The sequence below is a fragment of the Esox lucius genome, chromosome 21 (genome assembly GCF_011004845.1).
Source record: "Esox lucius isolate fEsoLuc1 chromosome 21, fEsoLuc1.pri, whole genome shotgun sequence".
In the NCBI taxonomy this organism is placed as follows: Eukaryota; Metazoa; Chordata; class Actinopteri; order Esociformes; family Esocidae; genus Esox; species Esox lucius.
The window spans coordinates 8,138,358-8,150,394 of NC_047589.1; the positions used below are offsets into that span (position 1 = coordinate 8,138,358).

Consider the following 12,037-nt stretch of genomic DNA (forward strand, 5'->3'; position numbering starts at 1 on the left):
TTTTGATTAGACTCCAATGGGACTTTGTCCAAAGCAGTGCACTATATTGGAAAACGGATCAATTTAGGACACAGTTTTAGCCCAGATGGATAGGCATACTGAACTAAAATTATGGATTGGATTTCCCTAATATCTAATAATTATTTCACAGTCACATCTGACCATGGGATCCACACTCTCTGTCTCAAAACGTGAGAAGGCTCCAATCATGGCTGGTAACTTCATTGAAGTCCAGACCAAGAAGAGCACAATAAACAAGACTCTGAAGTGTAGCTTGTTAGGGAGAGGGATGATGAAGAACAGTTCCAAAAATGATCAAGCCATTGATAGCACCAACCAAAATGATGTCATATTTCTCAGAAATCAGAACCTGGATCATTCTCAGTCTTCCTCCAAACCGTCCACCCTTTATCTGGAGAAGTGTCAGTCCTGTAACATGCTGTCAACAATCACCCAGGACCAGAGCACTCTAACCCTCACCAACAGCTCCAACAATGCCAGCTCTTTGGTCGAGAAGGCCATCGTGATTGACTCCGATGTGGCCTTGGACACCCCCAGGATGTCGATGGTTCAGGCCCCTGATTCACCAAAGAGGCAGGTGGAGTACCATGCTGCAACTGGTGAACTGCTGCGAGTTCCTGTGCCGGCGCTGTCACCTGATCCAGGGCATGTCCTCCATGGACCCGGTGATGTGGCTGCGGCTGGTGGACCGGTAACTCCTGGTTAACAGGTATCAGAGGCAGAGCTGCATCAACCCGTCCAGCCTGGTGTTCCTCAACATGTTGTGCCGTGAAGCTATCTTTTCTGAGGTGGCCACTTTGCACGAGCTGCATGCCGTGGTGCTCACTTGCCTGTACATTACCTGCTCCTACATGGGAAACAAGATCAGCTATCCCATAAAACCCTTCCTAGTGGAGACCTGCAGGCAGACCTTCTGGAGTCGTTGTATGTCCATCACCATTCCGCTCAGTGGCCACATACTCCAGATGGACACCGATCCTAGCTTCTTCCGCCAGGTGTTGGCTGACCTGAAGAACCAGTGTCAAATGGAGGAGAAAAAGTGCCGCCTGATTACTGTGTACAAACGTCAGTGACAAGCCCCAGGACCAACAGGGATGGGGAATGAGGGTAGAGGGTTGGAGTTGGTGGGTAGGGAGATCTTGGGAGAAAAGGATTGACAGATTTTATGGGTTAATTTGGGATAAATATTTAGCTTACATAGGAACATGATCTGTGCACACCCTACAAGAGGAGGGTTAGAGGCAACCTTTAATGATGGACCAGTGATCTGATCAAGGACAAGCTGCAACTCTTCCTGTTTACACTTTGAAGTACGCACCCATGTTCCTCCACTGCATGGCTAGGACTAGACAGTTGTGCTGCAGACTGCATCTGACCTCCATGCCGAATTCATGTTGCTGTGGGATGATATTTGTGACTTGATGGGAAGAGGTTTGGTGGAAACAACTAGTGCTCATGAGCTTGAATTAACCAGTCACCATACCATACCATACCATCTTCTTCCGCTTATCCGGGGCCGGGTCGCGGGGGCAGCAGTCTAAGCAGGGATGCCCAGACTTCCCTCTCCCCAGACACTTCCTCTAGCTCTTCCGGGGGGACACCGAGGCGTTCCCAGGCCAGCCGGGAGACATAGTCCCTCCAGCGTGTCCTAGGTCTTCCCCGGGGTCTCCTCCCGGTGGGACGGGACCGGAACACCTTCCCAGGAAGGCGTTCCGGAGGCATCCGAAAAAGATGCCCAAGCCACCTCAGTTGACCCCTCTCGATGTGGAGGAGCAGCAGCTCTACTCTGAGCTCCTCCCGGGTGACCGAGCTTCTCACCCTATCTCTAAGGGATCGCCCGGCCACCCTGCGGAGAAAGCTCATTTCGGCCGCCTGTATCCGGGATCTTTTCCTTTCGGTCATGACCCAAAGCTCATGACCATAGGTGAGAGTAGGAACGTAGATTGACTGGTAAATCGAGAGCTTCGCCTTGCGGCTCAGCTCTTTCTTCACCACGACAGACCGATACATCGACTGCATTACTGCAGAAGCTGCACCGATCCGTCACAATGTCACAATGATCCAGTCACAATGATTGAAATAATCAAGAAATGCATTACCTTAAAAATCCTGTGTTGTGTATTTATTCCTCACATATTGATTTTATTTTGAGACAGGTAGAGAATGAAACACTGCTGAGAATGAATCCCGCTTTTTGCAAGATATCATAATTGTTTAGATACTGTGTTTTGACCTTGTTTTTAGCTAACTAGTGGTTTGCACTCACCTTTTGAGTGCTGTAGGGGATTTCTCTTAATTGTTGAAGTTATTCTTTGGTCATCCACTGTAATGCCTTCTTTGGCCTACCAGGCTGTTTGCAATGCCAGAGGTCCAAAGAAGAAAAAAATGCTCACTGATCCTATAATGACAGATGCCATTCTAATGTGGTGGATTTATGATGTTATGGGGCAATTTTACCTTATCTGTTTCTTTGTCATTTTTACGGCACACCACATTATTTCTTTCTTCCAGAAGGCTTAAACTTGGCTTTTGTGGATTTTCTAGGAAGACAGTAACCTAAAGCAAACATCAAAATCCACTAAGGATCTGTTAGTTGCCAACATAATCTACATTTCTCAAAGGTAATCTTAGTATCCATACTCAAACCCAATTGAGAATCTGTCATTTGTTTTAAAGATTTGAACAAATACAATCCTTAAGTGGAAACAATGGATATCAAGCATCTGAAAGATTATTTATAGAGAAATGGTCTAAAATGCATTCCAACATGTTATCCAAAGTTATAATACATTTCAAAATTATATTCCATTTAATCAAAATTAATAATTAAATTAAAAAAGAGCCTTTTGATTTTCACACATTATCACACACTAATTTGTCTAACTAAAACTTAAGGCGATATCCCTGAATTGTTCCCACCCACTGGATGTTAGCTGAATCAGAGCAACAGCATTTTCTGAAAGCTGGCAAGTGCAGCATACAGCAACAACACTATGGATATCCCTGGCCTTATTTGTTTTGAGGAATAGGCTTTTTTAAATAGACTATGAAGTTAGGTGCTGCCATTAAATTAAATGAAAGTATTATTATTGATATTATTATGGTTTATATAAGTCGGGTGTGTCTCCCAAATCTTTTGAGTTTGGCTTACATAACTAAATATGATGCAGATAATGTAATGACAGGGTGTTATGTCCTCAAATACAGTTTTGGCATTGATTTTGAAAATATGTTTATGAAATTCTATTTCATTTGAAGCCATGTATTATCACATAGTTGTTTGGCTCCTTTTTAAATCATAATGACAACAGAAACCACCCAAATGGTCCTGATCAAAAGTTTACATACCCTTAATGTTTCGCTGTGTTAAAGACACACAAGGTGACACACACAGGTTAAAATGGCAATCAAAAATGGTGAATTTCCCACACCTGTGGCTTTTTAAATTGCAGTTAGTGTCTGTGTAGAAATAGTCAGTGAGTTTGTTAGCTCTCACGTGGATGCACTGAGCAGGCTAGATACTGAGCCATAGGGAGCAGAAAATAACTAATGGTAATGGAACTTTATAAAAATGGAAAAGGATATAAAAAGATATCCAAAGCAAATGCCAGTCAGTACTGTTCAATCACTTATTAAGAAGTGGAAAATTTGGGGATCTCTTGATAGTAAGCAAGGTCAGGTTGACCACGAAAGATTTCAGCCAAAACTGCCAGATACAAAGAAAAATGCATAGGTGACCTCAGGAGAAATACAGGCTGCTCTGGAAAAAGACAGTGTGGTTGTTTCAAGGAGCACAATACGACGATACTAAATTAGCTGCATGGTCGAGTTGCCAGAAAGAAGCCGTTACTGCGCCAATGCCACAAAAAAGCCTGGTTACAATATGCCCGACAACACCTTGACATGCCTCACAGCTTCTGCACAAACGCTGCGCATGGGATGCTTTTGGACTTTTTAGCATGGCAATGACCCTATGCACAAGGCCAAGTTGACCCTCCAGTGGTTACAGCAGAAAAAGGTGAAGGTTTTGGAGTGGCCATCACAGTCTCCTGACCTTAATATCATCGAGACACTCTGGGGAGATCTCAAACATGCGGTTCATGCAAGACGGCCAAGAACTTTGCATGACCTGGAGGCATTTTGCCAAAATGAATGGGCAGCTATACCACCTGCAAAAATTTGGGGCCTCATAGACAACTATTACAAAAGACTGCACGCTGTCATTGATGCTAAAGGGAGAAATACACAATATTAAGAATTAAGTGTATGCAGACTTTTGAACAGGGGTCAGTAAAAAAAAATCTTTGTTGCCATGTTTTGTTTTATCATTTTGCTATTCTGTTATGACCTTCAGTTGAATGTGAATCCCATAATAAATAAAATACAAAAATGTTCACTGCTCACTAATGTTTTCTTTACAAATGGTACATACACTCACCTAAAGGATTATTAGGAACACCTGTTCAATTTCTCATTAATGCAATTATCTAATCAACCAATCACATGGCAGTTGCTTCAATGCATTTAGGGGTGTGGTCCTGGTCAAGACAATCTCCTGAACTTCAAACTGAATGTCAGAATGGGACAGAAAGGTGATTTAAGCAATTTTGAGCGTGGCATGGTTGTTGGTGCCAGATGGGCCGGTCTGAGTATTTCACAATCTGCTCAGGGATTTTCACACACAACCATTTCTAGGGTTTACAAAGAATGGTGTGAAAAGGGAAAAACATCCAGTATGCGGCAGTCCTGTGGGCGAAAATGCCTTGTTGATGCTAGAGGTCAGAGGAGAATGGGCCGACTGATTCAAGCTGATAGAAGAGAAACTTTGACTGAAATAACCACTCGTTACAACCGAGGTATGCAGCAAAGCATTTGTGAAGCCACAACACGCACAACCTTGAGGCGGATGGGCTACAACAGCAGAAGACCCCACCGGGTACCACTCATCTCCACTACAAATAGGATTTAGAGGCTACAATTTGCACAAGCTCACCAAAATTGGACAGTTGAAGGCTGGAAGAATGTTGCCTGGTCTGATTTGTCTCGATTTCTGTTGAGACATTCAGATGGTAGAGTCAGAATTTGGCGTAAACAGAATGAGAACATGGATCCATCATGCCTTGTTACCACTGTGCAGGCTGGTGGTGGTGGTGTAATGGTGTGGGGGATGTTTTCTTGGCACACTTTAGGCCCCTTGGTGCCAATTGGGCATCATTTAAATGCCACGGCCTACCTGAGCATTGTTTCTGACCATGTCCATCCCTTTATGACCACCATGTACCCATCCTCTGATGGCTACTTCCAGCAGGATAATGCACCATGTCACAAAGCGCAAATCATTTCAAATTGGTTTCTTGAACATGACAATGAGTTCACTGTACTGAAATGGCCCCCACAGTCACCAGATCTCAACCCAATAGAGCATTTTTGGGATGTGGTGGAACGGGAGCTTCGTGCCCTGGATGTGCATCCCACAAATCTCCATCAACTGCAAGATGCTATCCTATCAATATGGGCCAACATTTCTAAAGAATGCTTTCAGCACCTTGTTGAATCAATGCCACGTAGAATTAAGGCAGTTCTGAAGGCGAAAGGGGGTCAAACACAGTATTAGTATGGTGTTCCTAATAATCCTTTAGGTGAGTGTATATTATCTATTCTCCAAGGGTATGCAAAAACCGTAACTGTACCCTATTTTCTGTGTAAATTCTTTGCTAATTTAAGGGGTTGGTTCAGTTATGATTTCATGCTGTTACAGAATAAAATATGTAAAAGGTATTATTTAGAAAGCCACAGTAACTGTAGTTGTGGTGGGTTTTTCGGTGGTGGGTTTGATTTTCCACTGTAACTGTTGTTGTGGTGGGTTTGATTTTCCACTGTAACTGTTGTTGTGGTGGTGGGTTTGATTTTCCACTGTAACTGTAGTTGTGGTGGGGTTTTCGGTGGTGGGTTTGAGTTTCCACTGTAACTGTAGTTGTTGTGGGTTTTTCAGTGGTGGGTTTGAGTTTCTAATGTAACTCTAGTTGGGGTGGGTATGAGTTTCCATTGTAACTGTAGTTGTGGTGGGTTTGGTTTTCCACTGTAACTGTAGTTGTGATGGGTTTGATCTTCCACTGTGACTGTAGTTGTGGTGGGTTTGAGTTTCCACTGTAACTGTAGTTGTGGTGGGTTTGATTTTCCACTGTTACTGTAGCTGTGGTGTGTTTTATTTTCCACTGTAACTTTAGCTGTTGTGGGTTTGATTTTCCACTGCAACTGTAGTTGTGATGGTTTCGATCTTCCACTGTGACTGTAGTTGTGGGGGGTTTGAGTTTCCACAGTAACTGTATTTGTGATGGGTTTGATCTTCCACTGTGACTGTAGTTGTGGTGGGTTTGATTTTCCACTGTAACTGTAGTTGTGATGGGTTTGATCTTCCACTGTGACTGTAGTTGTGGCGGGTTTGAGTTTCCACAGCAACTGTAGCTGTGGTGGGTTAGAGACTGATACTTCACCTAATCTTGAACATTTTAAGGAATCATCATTGCATGGCAGGCAATTCTTCAGCCTCATTCTTTCATGCTGAATGCAGTTTGACTACTTTGTTAAACGCAGTCTTATTTCGTTTGAAGAGTGTGTGGTCATTGACAATACATTTCTGTTGCCTATTTTAACCAGTGAGTCATTTTAGTTTCCATAGTGCCTCAGTGATTAGAGGTAATGGAGAACCAGCTGTTCCTCCTGACCCAAATGGGTATGTCATGACACCTCTTCCTGGCCCAAAGCATGTATAATTGCCTATACAACAATTCCTCTCTTGCAGAGCATATGTAACAATATTGCAAAACATTTAGTGGACCTACAGTCAAAATAGCTATGTCTTTTCAAACGTGTCTTTCTGTAATTATTGTGTTTTTTGTTTAGTAATATTGAGTATATCTGCATTTTTATATTGTGAGAATGATGGCACCAAAAGCACTGTTATAATGATTAAGCACAGGAAAATGCGTTTTTCTCCGTATTTGGGCATAATTCAAGAATGTTGACGTAGCATGGTTGTGTTTTCAGAAAATTCCGTGAGTCCATTGGAGGGGTAAACCAAAGTAAAACTGAATTAATTAGAAGGATTACATCAACTTGTGTGTATTCAAAGCAACATAACGGGTTTTAAATAATGAAATATGTCTTATTATAAGGCATAATGCGCACAACCCAGTTAGAATGTTAACATAATATATGTATTTATTGTAAAGTTTCCCATTTTCCAAAGTTGGTTTGGTCTGAATTTCCTGTGCGGAACCATTATCAGGAAGTTAGGGCGGTGGTTGAGACAGTGAGGGCTGTGAGAACGGGTTAATTGAATTTCTAGCTTTTTCGGAGTCAGGTATTTCTTATATCTACTTATTTGAATGTGTAACGTGTTATTTATGTGGTCTTTCTGTTGCATTATTCGCTATCCTATTTAAAATGCTAAAGCTACTCCTTTTTTGTGTGTAGTTTTGGTTTGTTGCTATTTAGCGTTAGTTAGCAGGAGTTAGCTACTGTGCTACTAATGTTTTTTGTTACCACACATTAGCACTTCCTCGACGGGGGAAATGTTTATTAACAACAATGTTAGATTTATTTTAATTAAATATAACACAGTAGGTTAACTAGGGGTGTTTTATTGACACAAACGTGCCAAAACGAACTAGCTACGTTTTAACTTTACAGTCGCTAGATATATACTACTAATACGATTCGGCTTCCTGGGTATCTTCGTGATCTCAAATGTTGCCAAAAACGGTCATCCCATCTGTCTACGTTCTTGCTCATTGCCAAAATTTCGACCCTAACACGATCAATCCAAGTAGGAACAGCTGCCAGCTACAGTAACATATTGGATTGGTTTTGTTCACGTTAATTATCTAACTTCGCAAACCAACCTCCGTTGTTAGTGTTATAACTTTAATTGTGGCTAGAAACCGACTAATCATTAACATTAGATGTGGCTTTTTTGAAATATTCTTCCGCCTGTCTTCAGTACTCGTATTGCTCAATCTTAAATCATAAAATGATTGCGCTACACCAGTCTGCCCGGTGCTGTTGCTATAATAGTGAATTACTGGTGTGGGCCACTAGCCACCAAGTAAAAGGTAGGAAGGCATGTTATTGAGGCAGTGTCCTTGTTTCTCAAGAGGTTGATGGACTTGCCTGAAAAGGATTTTTCACTTCTTGCATCAGTAGTTTTTCCTATCCTGTGCAAAGGGATCAACTACAACAACGTTCACCGCAGTAGAACATTTCCATTTATAGAACAGTGAGGGACACTTGGGAATATTTGCAACAGTCTGATTTAGATTGGCCCACATAAGCCAGTGGGACAGTTGCTTATTTTATTAATGTGATGTGGATTGTTTTACTGTGTAGAACATACAGAATAAGAAATTGATTATCCCAGAGGTATTATTTGTGAATGCACCTTTGCATTACAGCTATGAATAATTTGACATGATATTCTACCAACATTGCACAACTAGGCAAACGTGTGTATCTATTAAGTAACCTTTTATCCTAAGGTTAGGCAGGTTTCACAATGTATTTTTATCGGGGCTTTAAACTACAAACCTCTGTCACTGCTGATGACCAATTGAAAGGATCTACCCTTGTGTGCTCTCCAAATTGAATGAGTCGGAGTGGAGTTTAACTCTGGATTTTATTCTGTTCATTAAAATTAGGCAGTTATTGGAGTATCATGTCAAATCCATCAACTCTTTGGCCTGAATACAGTAAACAATGTAATGCATACACTTGTCTTTAACAGGGCCTAGATATTCTGTTGGGATCAAAAGTGGCAGTGACCCTGAATAGTTAACCCTATCAATCCCAGAGTACAAGCCCAATAAAGTGACTGGGTTGGTCTTGACCTCACATTGAAGTGTGTAACTGTAATTCTTTCAAACAAAGCCTGTAGGTCAGAAATGTGCATGTTTCATGGAGTTCGTGGAGTCCTAGCAATACCCGATCCTTATTACATTATCATTCAGATGTAACTGCAAGGGCTATGTGGACTTCCAGCAGTTCCTGTACTTGCACTGCTCTTATAAGGGATGGCGCTCTACATATTTTTCAGGTTAACACAACAGCCAAAATGTCAAGCAAAAGGGCAAAGGGAAAGACCACCAAGAAGCGCCCCCAGCGCGCCACCAGCAATGTGTTTGCCATGTTTGACCAGTCTCAGATCCAGGAGTTCAAGGAGGCCTTCAACATGATTGACCAGAACCGTGATGGGTTTGTCGACAAGGAGGACCTGCACGACATGCTGGCCTCACTGGGTGAGTGACACCCCCGCAGCTGGACTTTAATCAGGCTTTCTTTTGGACTTTGTTTGATTTGGTCAGTGTGACAGACGCTAAATGATACCCTGTTGTCTCCTGTTTTGTAAGGCTTTACATGGCTTTCTCAAATGATTCCCTTTGGCCTGCTAATCTCTGATTGATAATAGACTTTGTAGTATTTGTAATAGATAGGCTGGGTCCTCTGCTTAATCTAGCTGACATGGTTTGGCTTTATGGAAGGTGATTATTTTACCCTCCCTGCAAACGGGCTAAGGTTGGGTGTGTTTTCCAACTGCTATGTTGGTAGAGAGGGACATTCTTTTGAGACAGTCATGCATTAACAAAGAACAAAAGAAAATGACTGTTCACCACCACTTCCTACCATCCAATTCTGATAGTTTTACATGACTGAAACTGTATGCAGATTTTCCTATAAAACAACTTGCTAGAGTTGAGCATTTTGCCCCAATGTGGACTTGATTTCTATTTAGGAAAGAACCCTACTGATGAATACCTGGAGGCTATGATGACTGAGGCACCTGGGCCCATCAACTTCACAATGTTCCTCACCATGTTTGGAGAGAAGCTCAATGGCACAGACCCTGAGGATGTTATCCGAAATGCTTTTGCCTGCTTCGACGAAGAGGGAACAGGTACAGCTAGTAACCCTTTTTAGATTAAACCTCACTTATCTAAGGGATACCAATGTCAACCTGGTCTGTATAAAATCATGCCTTTGTGGTCTGGGCCTACTGATAATGGATGCCATTGTTGTGCTGATGACAAAGTTCCTGAGGTGTTTGCTTTATAGGATATCATTAAACTCGTCTTAGCTGGGTAAACTTGACTGGCTTCCATGCACAGTATTGCATTTACTGCCCCAATAACGTGTCATGTAGGTTAAACCATTGCTCCCTGGGGTACAGCCCAAAATTAACCAGATTCAAAATGAACTTCCATGTCTAAAGAAATGCACTAATTGGTTTCAATTAAATAACTTGATTTCAAAATGGCACCCTTAGATTCAGATTACATTTTCCTTCAATGGACTGTAAATATTGAAGCATCGTCGGGTATAATGGCTTTTGATTGATGTTTGCCTGGTCAAACTATTTTAGAAACTACCAGTGGTTGAGACTTAACGAATTAACTGTGCCTCACCACCTGGGGTGGTTACCTTAAAATGGGCCTTCTACTATACCCGTCCCACTGTCCTGTCTGTCTTCAGGAGTCATCCAGGAGGAATACCTCAGAGAGCTGCTGACAACGATGGGCGACCGCTTCACGGACGAGGAGGTGGATGAGCTCTTCAGGGAGGCGCCCATCGACAAAAAGAGCAACTTCAACTATGTTGAGTTCACGCGCATCCTTAAACACGGAGCCAAGGACAAGGACGATTAAGCCCTCAGCCGAGCCAGTTGTTATAATGGTTTCTCACCCCCTCAACCCTTTTTCCCACAGCTAGACCATCTTGCCGCATGTCTCGGCTCTATAAACCCCTTTGTTCAGCAAGGCGAAGCAACGGCTATCAACCATGCCATGAGCCCCCATTTCAGTACTGCCAGATTTGCACATCTGTTTGAGATAGCTGGTGACTGTGAATTTGCAAAACAGTGTACAAAATACAACTTTGGAAGCAAGCGCCTATGCTACTCATGACCTGGTCTAGCTGAATTTTTACATTTTATAATAAATAGAAACTTTTTAAATACACTGAACTTGTATATGGGTCTGTTCTTTGCCCTGTAAAACCATGACTTGATTGTTAAAATAAACCTTACACCTATTCTGATTCCTGTGTACTAAGCTGATGTTTTTGCGTATTTTACTCTGACACTGACCTGTCCCAGCATGTTTTTCCTCACTTGTTATCCATTCCACCTAGCATGTAAGGACATGTCCAGTGGCGCCAAAGCTGTGGTGAAGGTGGTTTAAAATTCCTCCAACTCTGCTCTGAAATGTGGTTTCTGGCCTTAACCTGTTTTATTTTGGGGGGGGGGGTGATTTACACTACCCCCATTAATTGAGTCTTACCACTCACTGCGTTCTGTATTTTACAACTTGAGGTTAACAGCGTTTTGACACCTCCCCAGGACTAATATCAAGAATCACTGCGGTTTTTCACACGCATACTTTTTGAAAGTATGCGTGTGAAAAGTTCTTTAATTTGAAGTGGCTTTTGGGCCATAGGGGTCTCATACTAGGCTTGTATAAAAACTATTTTCGACATTTGCCTCGTTCTGGTATTGGACATTCCATGTATTTTCGGCAAGCCGACTTGCGGTTCCATTCGTCTGAAGGAGACGGATCACTTGTCAAACGGCTCCGATCCTAGGAATTACCTAAAGAGCCGTTCGTTCGCGAACCATCACTACTTCATTCACTTGTATTTGCAGGTAGGGGCGAAAATCTGTCAATTTTTGAGGGGACAATGACAAATGTTCTCTAGTGCAACAGGTAGTACTTTAGAATTTCCTTAAGCAGCTAAATTACACTACCGCAAATATCTGAAACTGGAACCCTCCTGCATGTGGGAACGTAGGGTATTGCGGCACTTAATTACTGATTTATTTATAAAAAGATCTTATTCCAACTGAAACATTGCAAACGATGTAACTGTCTTTGATTTAAAACCTGATACAATTTTTTGCTGTTAATTATATACATTATTGAACTGCTTTTAATATATATTTTTTGTTATACTGTACATAACATTTTCA

The 12,037-nt window shown here is 42.0% G+C and overlaps 1 protein-coding gene and 1 pseudogene across 1 annotated transcript; both read left to right on the forward strand.

The window, feature by feature from the left end:
• The first annotated feature begins 208 nt into the window (after nucleotides 1-208).
• LOC105008244 lies at nucleotides 209-1,094 on the forward strand (annotated as a pseudogene).
• A 6,233-nt stretch (nucleotides 1,095-7,327) lies between these two features.
• On the forward strand, nucleotides 7,328-11,108 carry myl12.1 (myosin, light chain 12, genome duplicate 1). Its single transcript, NM_001303901.1, is given in 4 exon segments — nucleotides 7,328-7,384; nucleotides 9,113-9,314; nucleotides 9,809-9,970; nucleotides 10,546-11,108. Coding segments are annotated over 3 exon segments (519 nt in total). The 5' UTR covers nucleotides 7,328-7,384; nucleotides 9,113-9,130; the 3' UTR covers nucleotides 10,719-11,108.
• The last annotated feature ends 929 nt before the right edge of the window (nucleotides 11,109-12,037 follow it).